The sequence below is a fragment of the Astatotilapia calliptera genome, chromosome 11 (genome assembly GCF_964374335.1).
Source record: "Astatotilapia calliptera chromosome 11, fAstCal68.1, whole genome shotgun sequence".
NCBI classification, from domain to species: Eukaryota; Metazoa; Chordata; class Actinopteri; order Cichliformes; family Cichlidae; genus Astatotilapia; species Astatotilapia calliptera.
The window spans coordinates 26747844-26767581 of record NC_137432.1 but is presented as its reverse complement, the minus strand read 5'-3'; the positions used below and the strand labels follow the sequence as shown (position 1 = coordinate 26767581).

At 38.1% G+C, this 19738-nt stretch overlaps 1 protein-coding gene across 1 annotated transcript; it reads left to right on the top strand.

The window, feature by feature from the left end:
• Positions 1-490: 490 nt before the first annotated feature.
• LOC113032863 (meprin A subunit beta-like) lies at positions 491-9144 on the top strand. Its single transcript, XM_080308445.1, has 17 exons — positions 491-573; positions 680-784; positions 1126-1144; positions 1248-1286; positions 1401-1426; positions 1530-1614; positions 2536-2653; positions 4419-4597; positions 4898-5116; positions 5812-5973; positions 6144-6374; positions 6503-6955; positions 7043-7216; positions 7334-7439; positions 7646-7690; positions 7805-7849; positions 8552-9144. Exons 2-17 carry the CDS (start codon positions 716-718, stop codon positions 8628-8630), a joined length of 2049 nt encoding a protein of 682 aa, XP_080164571.1. The 5' UTR covers positions 491-573; positions 680-715; the 3' UTR covers positions 8631-9144.
• Positions 9145-19738: the final 10594 nt, after the last annotated feature.

Sequence of the window (19738 nt, the reverse complement as noted above, 5' to 3'; positions counted from 1 at the left end):
CTGAAAACAGTCAAAGGTGAGAGATTTCATTGATCAGTCCTCTTTTCAAACATTTTTACAAATAAAAGAAAACAGAAGATTTGATGAAGTAGATGACTGAGATCCATATCCACAGCCAACTCCCACAACAAAATATTTGTTTCACATCAGAGACAGAGGAAAGATAATATAGTACCTTAGGTCATCGATTACACACAGAAAAAAAAAAGTTCTCCACTAAGAGTAAAAGACAAAAGTTCATAGTCAAATGTTGAGTTTATCATTGTTATCAACTGTTGTTCATGTTTTCCTGGTAAAAATTAGGTGTGAAGTGGAATGTCTTTAAGTAATGCAAATACTCGGGATTTGTTAATGTCACAGACATCAGATACCAGGAAATGATGACGTGGGCTAAAGCAGGAACAAATCTAGATGCATGACTCCCTGATGTGTCAAGCACGTAGCTTTCCCACGTGTGGGACTAATAAAGGTTATCTTATCTTATCTTATCTTAGTTGTATAAAACTGGTTCTAACACTCCTGTCACAGGTACAACTTCTCATGCAGATGAGGAAGAGACAAGCGTGGGACAAGGTAAAGACAAGTTTCATATTTCTATAAGAACAAACATAAAGTTTGATATATCTTTAATATTTACATATTTTTTAATTTTGTGATTGTTTTTCCTCATTCTTGGTAGAATCTCTATTGATTTAGGTTTCATCAAAGACGCACCATGAGGATGAAAGAATGTGTTTTTATTTTTGTGATCATGGCAATTTCTGAAGCATTCTCCTTAAACCCAGTAAGTGATTAGTTGCATAGTGATATTTCAGAAATCGTAAATATCAATATGCAAAGAGAACTTAAAGAGATTTTTTTTTATTATTTGTCTGGTTTGTTTTGTAATCAAGTTTGTTGAACAATAATACTGAATATTAAATATCAGCTACAAACAATGATTTTGGTTTTTCAAAAAGAAAAACAAAAATTGTAATTTTGCATGTTGACCAACAAGTATGAAGTGTGTTTTCTATCAAAGCTTAAAATGAAAAAAAAAAACAAAAAAACATTTATTCACAGTACTACATACAGTATGTTAAATGATGGAACATTTATTTTAATATTATATTGATATTTTTACAGAATGGGCTAGAAATAGTGGGTAAGTTCTATTTTTTTAATTTTCCACATCATTTGATGAAATTCAATTTTTTTTTAATATTAAAAAAAAACTGTATACAAAAATACCTCATCTGTTTTTGTAGATGTTGGTGAAGTGAAGGACATTCCTGAAATAAACAAGGGTAAAGTTCAACATCTACTTATAACTAAACCTTTTTATAAGGATATTTTTGTTCTTCATGCAACTGTACTTGAATATTAGTGACTTGTTTCTAATTTTTTAAATTTTATCTTAGAATTTTTACATGATGATATTTTGGAGGTGAGTTTTTTTGTATGAAGATAAAAATGTATTTGTTCTAAAAACATCTGTGTGCATAGTAACTTTGCATTATGTCACAATATACATGTTTCTTACACTTTAGCCTATAGGCAAGCAGAGGAGTACCATTATTAATGAAAACATCCTGTGGACATCTCCAGTCCCCTACCTCTTAAATAATGACCTTGGTAAATATGTATTTTCTTATAAATACACCTGAAAGAAGTCTTTATTTCTTTATTTCTATGGGAACACATCTTTGTGATGTCATACCTGAAAATGCATTTTTTCCATGTCAGCTGGACGCTTTTGACACATAGAAGCCACATATTGAAAAAAAATACAGCAGCATGTGCGAGTGAACAGAGCTACTTTAATGGAATAGTTTTGCAAAGCAACCACCCACGCCTTTGCTAAAATTTTTATAGCTCCATGCTTTATAGCCTTACAGTAAAATGCATGGGCAAGGCTAAGGACCTTTATTGGTTGTGTAATGGGCTAAGTTTCCATTCAGCTTAAACACTCCCAAGAAAATCTCCAGGACTCAGACGATTGGATTCCAGAAGTTTTTACTGGGCACTTTTTGTGAAACTGTAAACACAATACAATGAAATATACTGTAAACACAATACAATGAAATATACTGTAAACACAATACAATGAAATATATGAAATGTATTATAGATGCAATAAGCTCAAAGCATCTGGCTAATTATCACAGCTTGACAGCCTAGCCGCATAGCTTATATGAGACACAATAAAGTTAACCGAATAACAGACAACGGTTCAAAACGCTTCACCGCTTAATTGTACAAAATGAATTATACTCACAGACTATGCCTTAGTGAAGAGAAAAGGATTAATCCTGTAACGGCGGAGCTGGCGGTTGAATGAGCCCACACGCTAATATCCCGAGTCACACAGTAGATTCTCTTCCTGACTCTCAGCGTAAACTGCTCTCGTGTTGTCATGGTTACGAAAATACACACACCGCTCTAAGCTACGATAGCGAGATAAAGAGAACACAAAGAACACATTTCTGGGGGCATAACAGGTTGTCTAAAATATCTTCTTCTTTTCTTTTAATCTCTATAACACAACAACGGTAGACATTAATTCTAAAGGAGTCATTCTGAGAGCCTTTGACCAGTTCAGATTGAAATCATGCATTGACTTCAAACCAAGGGACACTGAGGACTATTACATTTCTGTCAAACAGTTAAATGGGTATGTTTTTCTGCTCTTTGTTGTTGTTGTTTTTAAAAATAAAATTTTCTACTTAGCTGTAATTAGCATAAATATTCTAAAAATGACTATGCTGATTTTTCAATTAGACTTTTTGTTCGTTTAGCTTAGTTTAATTTGTGATATATATATATGTGTGTGTGATATACTTCTGCTCTTGCTCTTGACGAAGGCGGTTGCACTTTTCTCCTCTCCTCCTCCTCCTCTCCCTTAGCTTCCCTGCTTAGCCTCTTGTGTCCTTGTCTAGTCTCGTGTTTTTTTGTATTACTTTTCCCAGGAACACTCACTCACAGTCTGTTCTCTAAAACCTAATAGAGGAATTATGGATTGGATCAACTGGTCCCTAAATGCAATTGACACCCCTTTCTCAACGAGAAGTTTGGGCTTGGGTGAGCCTGAGTGCTGAAGATATCTACCTATTTGGAACCATGGTAACAGGGTTCTGGCTGATCGGAGCTGGCTTGGCCCTGACTTATCGAAGAATTAAGAAAGCGGAACCGGCTGTTCAAACCCCCACAAGGCTGCCCACTGGGATTGAAACGATGTGATTGAAACGATTGCTGCACTCAATGGGCTCATTGAGTGCAGCACGGATAAGATCTTGGAAAGGCTACGGCTGCTGTGAATACTCAGAATAAGATCTCTGACTGCAGACTGGATTACATCTCAGAGGGCTAGCTCGGAAAAACATCTCTGAACGCAAATTGGATGACATCTCAGGGAGGCACACTGTCGTGAGTTCTCAGAATCGGCTCCTTGAGCACAAGAAATGACAACATCACAGAACGCAAGTATGGCGAAGCTCGCGGCTCTCCAATGGGTGATTGAGAGACCAGTGTTAGACTGTAGAACTGCTTTGAAATTCATATGAGCTGTTCGCACTAAAGTAAGAAACACCATCACTTCATGTTGATACCCTCTCGGCGCCAGCTGCGGTCGTAAGGTTGCAGCCGAACAAAAACACCCTGATAACGACTGTTTAGACTGTTCCTTCCCATTCCATGCAAGGCCACCTGGGTTGGCTGGAAGACTGTTTACTTAGCCTAGCAGGGCGAAGGACACTGTCTCAGCTGAACTCTGGACACACACACACATACATATACACTGATATGCACACACTCATCCCCCCCTTCCTTTCCAAATGCCTTCGACGCTTATTCCCTTCCGATGCTGACGGTGGATCAAGGAGACCAGCGCACAGGCTGCAGGACCGGATACTGTCTAAATCAGCTGTCTCTCACCCTTTACCCACCCCTGTTGCTTGTCATGTGTTTCTTTGGTGTATTAAGAGTTTTTTCATGTGCTTTGTGCAGAGGTGTTTTTTTCTGTTCTCAAACTGATCTCCCTGTTGGAGCTCAGTCTGGGGGGGGGGAGTTATTTTTTCTCCTTATCTTTCCTCATGTGGTGCATTTTCCATTGTTATACCTCTCTGACCTGTCTTCCCCATGTGATGTTTTGTGTAATGTATGTATGGCTGGAGGGTAAGATGGCGCCGTCATTGCGCGCAATAGGTCGGCAGCCTTATGAAATTCCCCCTTATGGGACTAATAAAGGTATATCAAATCAAAATATATAGTTCTAGCAAAAGAACAAGATGAATACAGTGAAATTTTTAAGAATGGTTATGTTTTTGTTATTTCTTTTCTGATTTATTTAATTGTGATTTTATAGATTAAACTAAATAAATTACAGAATACATAACTAGTTATAGGACAAATATTCATCAGTGTTCTGCCTTTAATTTCAGATGTTGGTCATACATTGGACGAATATTTTCCAATGGACAGGAACTCTCCATTGGAATAGGCTGTGGTTACATTGCAATTGTTGAACATGAGTTCCTTCATGCTCTTGGCTTCTACCATGAACAGTCCAGATATGACAGAGATGATTATGTGACGATTAACTTTGAAAACATCCTAGAGGGTTTGGTTAACACTTATACTAATTATAACAATGTTAATGTCTTTGTTCAATATTTCTATTCAAATACTTATCTTAAAGCTGTATAAAGCAGTCTGCATAAATGTAATAACCACTCTGAAATTGTTAACATAAAATCATAACTATTTAATAATCTGAGATTGAGTCATAAAATCAATGAAATCACTATAGTGAGTATACAAAATATTTCCTTTTATGATTTGACCTTCTCTCATATTATCAAAATATTTTCAGTTAAGTGTACTGTATCTGATGTTTGACTTTTATATATGATTTTTATAGCTTACAAGCACAATTTTAGAATAGTCGGCAGTGATGAAAGCACCACCCATGGAGTCCCATATGACTATTTGTCCGTGATGCACTATGGCAAAGATGATTTCACCAATGGCAATGGATCTACAATTATCACCAAAGACCCCAAATTCCAGAATCTTATTGGTCAACGACTGGAAATGAGTGCTAGTGATGTTCAGGAGCTGAATCTACTCTACAAATGCAGTAAGTGCTCAAAGATTATGGGGACCAGCATCCAGTTTTAGGAATACTCTGGGATTACTGGTTAAAATTACTAAGGACACCGTGAGAATATTGTGCTCTTAACCAATAGAAAGTAACCATTTTCTTTCTCACACTCACATTTGTAAATAGTTTTTACATTGTTTTTAGAGTTACTACGCGCATTTAAACTTAGTAGGGCTCTTTACTAGGGGTTTTTACTTATATTCACGAGGCCATAAATTTATATATTATTGAATTCCAAAATATCTATTATGATCACTTTTTGAACTGGCACAATGATCAAGTCTATTTGTTTTAAGAAAAGTTCAACAAGTCACAATTATGATTTGAAAATGGTTTAAACAAACAGACAACCATGCTCATATTTGCACCTATGGCCAATTTATAATCAGCAAATAATCCCACTCTATTTGTTTAATTCATACAAAAAACAACATACCGGGATTGTCAGGCTGCGATTTCAGCAATATCATGAGTACTCCAATAATCAACTTTCTGTTGCTCATTGTCAGTAATTAACTAAGCCTAAAAGTGCTGAATGTGTGTAGAAAATTGCTCACGTGAAAACAGTTCACTCCCTTGAGATGACTACAGTTTTGTGAGTTGACAATTTTGCCTTTTCCCTCCAACCTTCCTTGAAAAAGAAAACTTGCGCTTTTAATTGATCTCTACAGGCTCATCCATTGCCTTTAAGATGTACTGTGGCTTTACTAATGGGACCATGTGTCAAATGAACCGCTGTTCAAAGAGTGGCAATGGCTGGGAAATGGTAACTGGTGTTTATGGTGGTCCCAGCTCTGACCACACCAATCTGCCCAGTGGAAATGGTAATCAAGGTAAGGTTTCAAATATTGCATTTTTTTTATTGCAGTGTTTAATATACAGTTTTAAATGGAAAATGTAGTTTTCCACCTCAGCATTACTAACATCAAAAGTAAGCTGCCAGAGATAATAATAAATACTTTTGATACTTAAAATTTAAAGATAATTTTGAACTGTATTGTAGGTCAGGATGCGGGTTACTTCATGTATGCTAGCACAGGACCAGGTCAGGAGGGAGACTCAGCCTGGCTGGAGACAAAGAGGATGAGTCCCCAGAGGGAGTGTCATGTTCAGTGTCTGCAGTTCTACTATTACCACAATGGGAGCCAGACAGACGAACTTAACATCTGGATCAGAGAGTTTCAAGATGAATGGGACTCCACAGGAACTCGCTACCTCATGGGACAGATCAGTGGTAATGAATCATTTGCGTGATTATTTATGATGATTTTCTCCAGAGAAAGTATAAATGTTTCACATTTCACATTTTGTCATGAAGACATACGTCACATTCACCTATTAATCTAAAAATTCTAACTTCAGGTCCACCGACATCTCACTGGACTCTCCACCATGTTCCTCTGAATGCCACCAAGCAGTTCCAGGTGGAGTTTGAGGTTCGTAAAGGAGCAGGAAACTCTACAGGTGGCTTCTCTATTGATGACATCAATCTGTCAGAGCTCGAGTGTCCAGATGGAACCTGGCAGATTAATGATTTTGAGAGATTTTGGAACAGTACTCATACTCCGGCCCTGATATATAGCCCAAGGCAGTATTCCAGTGAGGGCTATGCTTACCGGGTAGCGTTATATCTAAGGCAGACAGATTTTGGAGTATATGTGCATCTTGTCTCTGGTGTCTATGATGACCAACTGAAATGGCCTTGCCCACAAAGGCAATTTACTGTCCAAATGGTGGATCAGAACCCCAACATCCAGCTACAGATGTCAAGGCAAATGAGTCTCACCACTGACCCAAATCTGCTCACCACCACTGGTACGTTTGCAGAAAAATGAAGTAATGCTTAAAAAATCTACTAACTAAATTATTGACCACTATGTTACATATGCTTTCTATAAATAGGTGTTCCCTTTTGGGGCAAACCTCGTGATGTTGGAACTCAAATTGTTGATGAGAACAATGAGCTCATCTATGCTAATAACCTGTATGGTAGATATTATTTTGCATCTTTGGAAGACATCAAATCCAGAGATTATCTCAAGGGAGGGAGTGCCATTTTCATCTTCAGTGCACAAGGCAAATTTAAATATTTTCATTGTTAAATTTAAATATTGTACTTGAAACTTTTACAACAGAAATGCATGAAGTGATGCAAGTTTCTGTATACATATTTTAAATTTCTTCTTTCAATAGATCTCACTCCTCTAGTTAATGGAAGTTCACTGCCATGTCTTCAAGTGAGAACAGTTAATATTACACATCCTCCTGGAGACCAGGATAAAGGACCTTGCTCATCACGGTACAAAATTTATTAAATTAGGATTCATATGAAGAGAAAACATATCATATGAAACAACATACAAATTCATAAGAAAATAGCAGTAAGCAGTTTGTATGTCTGTTGTTACTAGATCTGAAAGCTAGTGCACACTAGTGCTAGAAACTCTAGCACTGACTTCTGCACCCATGAAAGTTTTAATAGACCTCTCGAAAATGCTTTTACAGGATCTCAACCACCACAATTCCAATTCCAGACACAACAGATGGCAGGTACTCCACATTTTTTTTAATAAATAGAATGTGTTTCTTGCAGCCAGAAACACTAAAACTCTTACACACATAAGAATTTTGACCTACCTGTTAAAAATACTTTGTTGTTTACAGGATCTCACCTACCACAATTCCAATTCCAGAGACAACAGATGACAGGTACAACAATCATCTGTTTGTAAGATCGTGTTGTTGTCACAAGCTGTAAACTCTGCTGGACCTGAAATTTTAGACATTCTACTGCTGAACACAGTATAATTTTGTGCTCAACACAAAAAGCTTTATTTAAGGATAGTCATCAGCAAAACTTATAGTGAAGCAGCACATGCAGAGGCTTGGTGTACCAATGGAGGAATAGGGTGAGATGGTGAAAGCTGATCTGCAGTGGTGAACACTTAATGGAGTAGACAAAAGAAAAAGCTCATTTTGGAAGCTGTAATCATTTCAATATTTGATGCAGGATTTGAAATCAACATGTTATTTTCACATACATACCGTATAATGCTTTGATTTACACATGACCTTGCCCAGTGATGATGATGATGACACTAGTAATGCTAATATTAAAGTCTTTTGTCTCTGCCCATGTATTTCTTGCATGGGTAATAATGATTTATGCAGTGACCCACAAGAATATAGTCACCAGCCAATCAGAATGTCTGTAATTCACATTTGCCATAATAATGAATTGTTTTCAGCACCAATCTGTAAAATTACAAGACAACTGAGTGTATTATTTGTTGCAGCTTACAGCACACATAGATTATGCCCAGTAAAACACAACAGTGCTGATGGCGATGTACACCTTCTTCTGAAATGTATAACTCATTTAATTCCTTAATTCGTTTCTTTGTGTTTTAGCCTTTTTGGATTCTCTCCTGGTATGATGGCCTCTCCTTTCCTCACACTCCTGCTAGCGCTGCTGCTTTTGATACCCTGATGTGTATTTCATCCACATCTGGAATCTTTACATGAGCAGCACAATTGACGCTGCCAGATTACTTTTTGTTATTTTTGGATTTTGCTTCTGTATGACCTGATAACTATCTGTTCCTTTTTGATTTATTATAGATGTTTCTAATATAATGATTTGCTTTTTTGGTGGTGAAACCTTTCATTGTGGTTGTTGGTTTAATAATAATCATTTGCAACAATGTTTTCATTTTGTGTATACAATATAGCGACTAAAATAAAGCAAGCAAAAAATATGTAAAATATGTGTAGCTTTTAAACTGCTTTTGACCAATATCAATTTATAATCATATGACAGTTTTGTCTACTGCAGTTTTCAATCATGTGCAGTCCACATAGTTTGAAGTTACTATAATATAGTGTGTGTGGGGGGGGGGGGGGGGGGGGACTATACTACTATGATTAGCAACAGTGTGCCTTCTTGGATGTTGGCGTACCGATGCTCAACAAAAATAAATAAATAAATAACCTTTAAAACAAAATGTAAATGAACTCTTCTTGTGATCAATTTAGTTTCATTGATTTTACACACATATAATTTCTTTGGTTTGGCACCCATGAACGACAGCTTTTCACACACTCCCCCCTTCTGTTCTCCCATCTCACTATAAAAAAGGAAAATCTCATTAGTCCAATCACCTCCACCTACAGCCTCCCTTGCACCACCCTTCCCCTGCAGCTGACCCAGGGACCACAGCTCCACCACACACAAACATTCTTGGTTCATGGTTTTTTTCAGCGTTACTTGGATTTTAATCATTTGGCAGTGGTGAACATAATTTACTAAGATAGAGAAATTAATTATTTTGACTCATCATGGCAGCATGGAATCCCAGTGGTGATAGGATTAGGGCAGGATCCCCAAGGGTCTAGAGTCTAGACACTGGTAGTGGTGAAGACGAAGATGAGGACTGGAGCTCTGAATGACTTGGATATGGTGGATATGCTGAGGAAGTGGGTTGCATAAACGAGAATCTGAAAGGCAAAATGGAGGGCACTGAAACCACACTGAGTGCAGGTTGATTAGCTAAAAAAGGGACAAGAAGATGATTGGATTAGAGTAATGTCTGTACTGAGACTGACGTTTGTAATGAGCTTTTTACATAAGTATTAACAGGATGCTTCTCTACCTCAGTAAAATGATTGAATGATCCAGACCAAACCACCAAAAGGTGGGGCTGATGTCACTTGGCAATATAAGGTATTATGTCTATCAAACACACACAGGCACACAACTACGCCAAAATGCAGATTGCACTGAAGTATTCCCATATGGTAATACTTCATTGCAATGATGTTTCATAATAAAACATTAATAATCACATCTTTCTTGTATAACAAATATCTGCAAAGTTAGTATGCCTTTGTTGATTACTAGTCACTTCCTAAAAAAGCTTAAGCTGTGACATTATTTTTAATACATAAGATACCTTTTGGCTTTCAAGTGATGCAGGAGATATGTGTGACTAAACCATGACATCATGCAACTCCACTCAGGATCACTCATAATGCAGCGATTTTAACTTAACCCTTGGATGTATAAGTGAGTCAAAAATGACCCTGTCGGGTTGTTTTTGCTTGCAATACTTTTGTAATGAAAAGTTGTAATTATTTCATATTCTAGCTAAATATTTAAATATTTAAATTACCTTTTGTACATTTTACAACATTTTTGTTTTTGTTTTACTACTACAAACTTCCATAAGTGAGTCAAAAATGACCCCCATTCATTTCCTATGGAATTTCATGTGAACCTTTGATTCTTATCAACTGTCAGGAATATATACCTAATGGACCATAAAGAGTGTCACTACTTAAGAATAATATTTTACACAGCAATAACCAGTGTTGGGGAGTAACGGAATACATGTACCGCCGTTACGTATTTAAAATACAAAATATGAGTAACTGTATTCCGTTACAGGTAAAAGGTGGTATTTAGAATACAGTTACTTTGTTGAAATAAATGGATTACACGGCGGTACTTTCCTGTTTCATATTGTGGCGGGTCAGGACTGTTTGGGTTTTGTTTGACAGCTACGTTCTGTAGTTCCAGGCGGCAGCGTTACGGTTGCCATGGTTACAGGGTGACGCTCTCGCTCTGCGTGCTTCCTGGGTGAGAGAGCGCCTTTGTTGTTGTGCTAAGCTAATAGGCAGAATGCAGAATGTAGCTTCATGGGCAGTGTAGTCCGTGCTGCAGGGAGAATGGACTCGTTATGTGTCTTTGAGCGTGAGGTGGGAGAAAAAGGAGAGTCGAAAAGCACGACTATTGTGGGGACTCTACAATAGGACAAGGTCGGCATCCCTCCTCTGATGAAGTCTTCCAAATTCAGGGAGGTTTACAGAACATTGGTTTTCAGTGGCAGTCTTATCATGGTTAGCTATGTCAGAAAGAAAAGAATGGCTGTTGAACTCCTGAGCACGATGTAAGGGGAAGAACACAACTGATCACATTCTCATTCTACCATGGACAAGATGGTTGTCACCTACACCTGCACCTACAAATGTAAAACATAGAGATGGCCCATGGTGCTGTGGCACAACTTGACATTGGTTTACTTTCTTTTTCACATAACTGTAGGGGTGGAACATACTGGCAGTCAGTTACTGTACATGGAAGAATGTACACTATGTTGTACATTTGGGAAGAGATATGAAACTTCCTTAACTGCAACAGTGACTACCTGTTTGGATTATTAATGAAATCTAAAGACTGTCTTACACAATGCTGCCACTGTGTGACCAACCTTAGTAACATCAGCTGAACCTCTGGCTGCTAGGGATGGGTATCGTTTAGGTTTTATCCGAACCAGTACCAAACCGGTACTTTTGAAACGGTGCCGGTGCTCAAACGGTGCTCGAACCGGTGCTTAAAGAATGCAGAACACAAATTTGGTCCAAAAACCTCTCATGCTCAGCTGTTTTTTTGTAAAATGATAACAATGTTAGCCTTTTCTGCAGCTATAGGGAATTTATGGCATCACTCTTTGTTGGAAGCAGTGCTTAAACAATGGAAAAAACACAAACTTTGTCCAAAAACCTCTCATGTTTAGCTGTTTTCCACTTTTTCTTTGGTCATTTTAGCCTTTTTGGCCAGGGTGAAGGGAGTATCTGCCATCAAACAAGAAGACAGCCGCATGTAACTATGACAGTGTTTGATAGATCACCTTACATGCATTAATTTAATAACGTGGTTAGCTTACACACGAACAACATTAAGCTACTCATGCAGAGAAGAACGGCTGCTGCTGCCATCATCATCCGTCATCATTTCTGCTACACTGGCAGGGCTAGGGGCCAGGACTCTACTCTTCGGGTTTTGGGGGATGTTGCTAACTCTGGGTCCGATAACAGGCAACCCACCCACAGTAGATGTGCACGGTGTGAGGTCTCGCAGCAAGCTACCAAATACGGCGCATTTCTCGGCTTTTAACAAAATGCTTTACATTGCCCGTTGATTCATCAGATTCGAGTTTGCACAGTATCACTTTAAAGCACTTGTTGCAGGCTGCTGAGTTTGCATCTTTTGCTGTGAAGTACAGCCAGAATTTGACCGCTTCGCTTTGGGCATTTTTAATCTGTAGCTCTCCTCTAAAAGAACGTACGTACTGGGCCCACCTACTATCCTCGGAAAGGTAAAATGATTGGCTATAATCCAAAGTGTATGACATCTCAGGAAAAAAAAGCACCGAAATAAAGCACCGAAATAAAGCACCGAAATGTGCGTTGCTTTTCGGTCTGGTTACTACCGTTTATGTCAGAACCGGTAGCCATCCCTACTGGCATCCCACTTGAAATGCACATTTCAACACTCAGTTCACAACAGATAAACAAAGAGCAGATTTACCTCCACCCAAACATTTTTAGAGAAGTCTTACTTCATCCAAGTGGTAAACTAAATTATGAAATCTTGTGTTAACACATATGTATATTTTATTATTTAAATCTTTGACACCTGTTAAACAATACGTAAACGTTACTTTGGTTAACTGCAATTCTGAACTGTGACAAATCTAAATAGTTAGGAGTTTGAACCTATTCAAATATAAAGAAAGCACTATTATGTTTAGAAACACTGTACGTTCATGGGTCTTGGTGATTTGCTATATCAAAAATAATGTTAGTAACAACTTTTTAAACCTTTAATAATAACATTTAATTTAAAAAATAAACATTTTAGAGTACATCATTGGTCCTCTATGTTTTTCAGCAGTACTTGGATACCTGTCTGGCCAGGAAAGATCTGGAAAGTTTCTGTTCTCTCCAAAAATGTGAATTAACAAACATGCTTGTAAAACATAAAAATCATATATAATTTACAACTAATGTTCCCTCTGTGTCTGAGCGAACGCACAAACTCCCTGTGTAGTATGTTAACACTATTGGAAATAAAATAACAATTTTAAAAACACAACTTCTTTTTTTTTCTTTTTTGTTTTTTATAAAGCTCTGACTTGTAGTATGAGTATGAGTATGTGGTCTGGGAGAGAGTCCTGTAACTCTCTGTCTGCAAAATACAGTATATAAAGACCAATGTTGGGCAATTAATTATATAGTTAATTCTTCTTCTTCTTCTTCTTTCTGTTTTTTTTCTTCTTCTTTTTTCGCCTGTCCCGTTTGGCTCTTTTGCCATCAGAATTATTGTCTAAAGGTGAAGAAAGTTGCCCAACGGATTTACTTTACCAAATGGACCCTCCCAGCCTTGCGGTAATGGTCTATTTGATTCACCTTTTATTGTTTATTTTATTTTATTTTCACTTTGCTAAATACAGGACAGACTTGACTGGGGAAAGAGGGAAAGAAAAACAGCAGGGAAGAGGAAAGATGATAAGGGGCAAACAACAAAAACCAACAAAATAAGCAGACAAAAAATACATGTATCAATCACCTGGATCACCTGTTGAGAAAGAAAAAAGAGAAAACAAGCAGAAGAAAAAAAAAGAGCAATATAATAAACATCACAATGATGTTTGTTGACGTTCATGAATTGAACGCAGATTTTTGCTGCTCAGAGACCGTGCCATCAGTGCGCAATTGCCCTTCAGTTTTAATAATTGTACAGTAGTTCAATTTTCCAATAGTTTTGCCAAAGTAAGCAAGACCACATGTGCAACATATCATCTTTTAAACACTGGTAGCTACACATGCAGTCACATGCCTAACCTATTTGAAAACGGTGTGTGGATGACAACAACACACTGGTTTTCTTATGTTAAAGGTTCAATGATTCTTAATTATCATTCTTCACAAAGAAGCTTGACAGAGCAAGATGTTGTTACTCGAATCTCAGTGCTAATAATCGTTAAAATAAGTAATGACCTAAAAAGTAGAATAAAATTAATTAAAAAATACATAAATAAATGTAAAAATAAAAATAATATAAAATCACGACTTATAATATAAATAAATGACCTACTAAATAATAGGTCGTTATTACTAGAGAAAGAGCATATGTCTCCTATATTGGCTTCACTTCACTGGGTCCCTGTAAATCCAGAATTGAATTTAAAGTCCTAATCAAATACAAAGTCATGAATAATCAGGCCAAATATCATTGGGCCAGATACTAACCCCGATTTGCTCTTCGATGCATCCATTAGAGTATAAATATGTATGAGTGTAAGTTAGTTAAAGCAGCGGTCCCCAACCTTTTTTGCGCCACGGATCGGTTTATGCCCGACAATATTTTCACGGACCGGCCTTTAAGGTGTCGCGGATAAATACAACAAAATAAAACTAGTACCGGTACCAAAAAAAAGAAGATTTATTCATAACACATGTGAAAAGACCCAGGAAAACCGAGTTAACAATAAAAATGATAACAAAATAACGCTCAAAACCGATAAAAACCCTGAAAACCATACATTTCGCACCTGAGCCTCAACTCTCACGGCCCGGTACCAAACGACTCACGGACCGGTACCGGTCCGAGGCCCGGGGTTGGGGACCGCTGAGTTAAAGCACTGACAAAAAGCATAGAGTGCTCGTGTGAATGGGTGTGTATGGGTAAATGCAGCGTGCTGTATAGAGTAATCCAGGAGAATAGAAAAGGGCTATATAAGAATCAGTCCATTTACAATAAAAAGCACATTGAGTTGACTGTTGTTGTGACTTGATATTGTATAAACAAATGGTAAATGGCCTGCATTTGTATAGCGCTTTTCTAGTCCCTAAGGACCCCAAAGCGCTTCACACTACATTCAGTCATTCACCCATTCACACACACATTCACACACTGGCGATGGCAAGCTACCCACCCTGGAGCGCACTGACAGAGGCGAGGCTGCCGGACACAGGCGCCACCGGGCCCTCTGACCACCGCCAGTAGACAAACATGGGGTTAGTATCTTGCCCAAGGATATTTGGCATGCAGCCAGGAGACAGCCTGGGATCAAACCACTGACCCTCTGATTAGTGGCTGACCTGCTCTGAACTTAATTGAACTGACAGAGTTGATTACCTCAAAAAAGGAAGAAAGTAGATTACTGGATTTGTGTAGTGATGTCAGTATTGTGTTTAATCGTCTGCAGTTCACTTTAATGACTCTGCATATTATGTCATGTTTTAGTTTTTTTCATCTGAGGCTGCATTTAAATCATATTAGAACCTGGTAAAGACCCCACATAATTATGCTTTTTAATATGGTCTCAAAACTTAGAACTGAAAGAAGTTTTACTTTCATTGGTGGAACATACTGGCAGTATAGTTATGCGGAAGAATGTAAAATACGTTGTACAAATGGAAAAGATAGTAAAGTTCCTCCTGAATGATTACTATTTAGATTATTATATCAAGATATAAGGTTAGGAAACTATGGTAGAGGTCCTAATTTTGCCCTTGTTTTCTTTCTTTCTTTCTTTTTTTTAACAAAGCACGTTAAATGCACAAGCCATGTAATACGGTCACCAGTGATGTGTATCTATAAGGAGAACTGTGTCAGGACGCTTCATCTGTGACCCAGGATTTTGCGCTTGTTTTTTGTATTTTTGATTTCTTATGATGTATTGGAGAAATGTTACGTTCTAGTGTTTATTATTAGTATGTCTCAGGTAGTTATCACCCATGTTTCCTTGTTTAGGTGTCCTTTTCTGTTTCCTGCCAAGTCTGTCTTGTCCTCTATGCATGACCTTTAGCTATGTCTGTGCCTCATCCCCTTTATCATATTCTCTTATCTTCCTGTATGCACAACATACTGTACATTCTTGCACGTAACTGCCAGCATGTTGCACCATAGTTTTGTGAAAAAGAAAGTAAACTTTCTTTCAGTCCTACGGTTTAATGTATGAGGGCACTGTGTGATATGTAAAACATAATTGAAAGAGGAATAATTTCTTGTTATCATGAATCAGTCATCTCTATCTGAAAAAACTACTTCTCTCAGCAGCCATCAAAGGAGAATATAATTTGTTTTTACAAAATGTGATTCAGCTAAAGTCACGGCACCATGAGTGATTGATACTGACTACCCGTGGTAGGCAGAAACAAGAATTTTCCACTAGTCCTGTAAACCACTTGTAAAGAATTATGGATACACCTTCACCATCCAGGAAACCAACAACTGCAAATCATAGCATGCGGAGGGGAAATCAAAAAGAAGCCAACTAGTACAGCAGTGCCAATGCCAAATATCCAGACTTCAGTGGCAAAAGCACCCTTTTCTTTTTTAATTCATCAACATGCATTTGTTTGGACAGATTTGCAGCAAAGCAATTTCCAAGGCATTTTGAGTCCAATGGGTAGCTGAAAAAGGCATTACGGTTTTCAAAGACCTAACACACAGTGCTTTGACAACATGGCAACCATGTAAAATGTTTGTCACAATAGGAATCTTTCCCACTACCCTGAAACAGTTATCTCCCATGGAGCAAGAAACATGTGTCTGTCCATCAGCGTATTTTCTGAACTGCTTACAAGTTCACTTCTTATTGGTCCAGAGTTAAGAGGCTTTTTTAAATGGAGAGGAAACAGGGATAATCTCTTTTCTTTTTTTCCGAATACTTTGCGTCTCATAGACGTACTTGAGAATTTGTTCCACAGGTTTCTGTGGCCTCTGCACAGTGTTCTTCAGTTTTCCCAGGAAGGTTTCAAATGGGAATCAAGAAATGCTATCCAAAAGGCCAAAATGTTCTGTATCTTGTGCAAGGTGTATTAAAGAATATACATTATAGCTACCAAATTCAAGACCATAAATAAAACCATATGTGTTTTTACAAGCTGCTTCAAAACATCCCCTGCATGATCACAGTTATCAATACACGAATTGGGACTCAGAGCGATTACCCCCAGGCACACAAGGTGCATATAGTCTAGCACAAAACCTGAGACTAACCCTACAACCAGCTTATTCAGATGTGACACCCCAGCCTAGTGCTCTTTGTAGGCCAAGTCAAACTGCACTTTGATTACTCCAGGGAGTGACACCAGCAAAATTAAACCAATACACACATATTAATAATATATTTATGTAATAGTGTGACAATGCAATTTATAAGCAGCCATTAGTTAAAGTCATAATCAAAACAGCAAATAACTCGTGTTTTGAGGAAACTGCAAACCCTCCTGGCCAATAATCACACAAGCTGTAAATGCAGGAAAAAGGAATTCTAACAAAGTAACATTAACACAGGTTAAAAACAGAGGGCCACAGCAATCACAGTAAAAGCAGTTGGGACTGTGGCCCTACAAGACCGTTCAGTTCCCCTTAAATAATCAGTTTCCTTTGTTTTGGGAGCAGGCACAGCAGCCAGAGATGGATTCTACAGTCAGTACACTATTTCTGATCAAAATTCTCTCTGCAAAAAAACACTGTGTGTAAAAAATTTTTTATATTTTATTTGCTTTTCTAGGAGAATAAAAACAGTGACAATAAAAATGATGATGATCTTCTGTGTTCTGCAGAGAAAGTGTGCTCATTGATCTGCCTTTCTGACTGTTGTGCGTGCTCCCAACACAGGGGAACTACTTCTTGCTCAAGGCCGTTTTTATATACCCCTACCCTCATTGCACTGTGAGATGGCATTAAAAGAAAAATGTAAGAAGGTTACATGCAGCTATATTCCTCTAAAAAAATCTAGAACCCAGTAAAATTGGTCTTGTACAGACATTTATTAATGCTAATCTTATAAAACAACAAGATAACACAGTAATACTTATACTCAGCTGAGGTAGTTAAACTCAGTTGCCTGTTCAACCTACTTCCTATATCTTATCCATATGGTACCCATAGAACATAGCCCATCTGGGCTGGCTCATGTGGGTCCTCAGTGGGTCTGCCCACTTGGAACTCCCACAGCCCTAGTAAATTCCACATGGGGTCATACTGGTATTTGCTATTTGCAAATGTAGAACACAATCACATAAAATCCACAGTGTCATGAAAAGATCTTTGTAGACTTTGTATTCAACTATAATAATCAGGGAAAGGAGTTTGCCATGATAGAACAATATTGCAGCATCCAAGTCTGACAGAGCCTCGTTATGCAGCTGGAAACAGTCAAAGCTGAAAGAGTTAACTGAACACTACTCTTCATGCTTGAAAACAGAGAGAGCCAAGTTGAACTGGAAAAGTTTCTTAGTCAAAAATGTGTAGGCATAGAACACTCTGTTCTTTAAAGTTTCTGTTACAAAGGTGGAGCCAGGAAGATGAGGACTTCTTGTCGTAACAGTCAGAGAGAGGCCCAGGTCAGATCTGAGTTCTACACAGGTACCTGTACTATCCTGTTAGTCTCTGCCCATGGAAGAAAAGAGGCTAGAGAAAAAGCAGGCAAAGAAGAAATATAACCAACCAGTTTGAATCTCAAGCCAGGTCACAAACCAGCTAAGAGTGAAGGCAGAGAAATTCCAGCCAAAAGTGGCTAAAAGTACAGGTACACGTGTCCAGGTCTATGTGTTAATAGACCTCTCTGCATTGAATCATACCTGTTATTAATCTCCGTCTCTCTTCATCCTGTTTTCCTTCTCTTACCCCAACCGGTCGCATCAGATGGCCGCCCCTCCCTGAGCCTGGGTCAGCAGGAGGTTTCTTCCTGTTAAAAGGCAGTTTTTCCTTCCCACTGTCGCCAAAGTGCTTGCTCATAGGGGGTGTGGTGGCAGATTTCTTTTCTCACTTATTAATCGCATATTTAATCATATCACATTAGTAATAGTAATTTCACTTTCTCACTTAGTTGTTTGCATGTTCACTACAGAGGGGCCTTCTGCTCTACACACATAGTGAGGCCATTGTAATGGGAGACGTTAAACAGATGTGAGACTCCTGCTTATCAGGGATGTAAATCCTTAGGTGACGGCTGAGCAGAAAACAAGGTCATAATTCTCTCTCTGTTTTTTTGTTTCCTCTCTAAGGGTTTTGGCATCACACAGGCAGACATGAGTGAAATGAAGCAGGTTGTGCAGTGATTACAGAACATCTTAGTGCGGGGCTCATTATCATATCATTATTCATTTTAAGGTGTTGAGCCCATAGTGTTTAAAACAAGTGGGTGACATTACTTAAGAAAAGTTATTGGTTACAGTAGTTTTAATTAAACACATGGGATGATCCATGGTTTGGGCAAATTATGTCAACAGTAGTGTTTTTAATGATTTGGGGAAATAAACTGCACATGGCACACTTGTGTCTGTGGTGTGGGATGCCTTAATGCTCTTATAACCTACAGTTGTTTGCAAGCGTGAAGTTTGCATTTACTCACTGATTTTGGTTTCTAGGTAACTGTGGTGTGGATGCAGGCTCCAGGCAGAGCCAAGAGTTAGACCCACTTAACATGACAATAATGCTGATTTTATTCTCTAACACAGGGTGTAACCCTGGGCTGCAGCGAAGTTACTCTGGAGGAGAAGCAGCTGATGTTGTCTGAGAAATTGTCTAACTAACCTTTTCCTTTTTGTTATTCTCCTAGTTCTGATGAGTTGACTCATGGGAGAGACCATGTGTCAAAATGGGGGATTCTACGGTTAACATGAAACAATGCTTTCTATGTTTCCCATCAGTTTTTTATGATTTTGCCACCCAAGAGGGATCAGCGAATGAATGCAGATGGCACCTGATTAAACAGACAGGCAGTTTCCCTGGAAAGC

What these genes read in the sequence shown, in the direction of transcription:
- LOC113032863 (XM_080308445.1), top strand. Translation starts at nt 716, where the DNA reads ATGAGGATGAAAGAATGTGTTTTTATTTTTGTGATCATGGCAATTTCT. An exon ending in CTTTGAAAACATCCTAGAGG is followed by an intron (nt 4,598 to 4,897) that starts GTTTGGTTAACA and finishes TGATTTTTATAG; the next exon opens with CTTACAAGCACAATTTTAGA. An exon ending in CAGTGGAAATGGTAATCAAG is followed by an intron (nt 5,974 to 6,143) that starts GTAAGGTTTCAA and finishes ACTGTATTGTAG; the next exon opens with GTCAGGATGCGGGTTACTTC.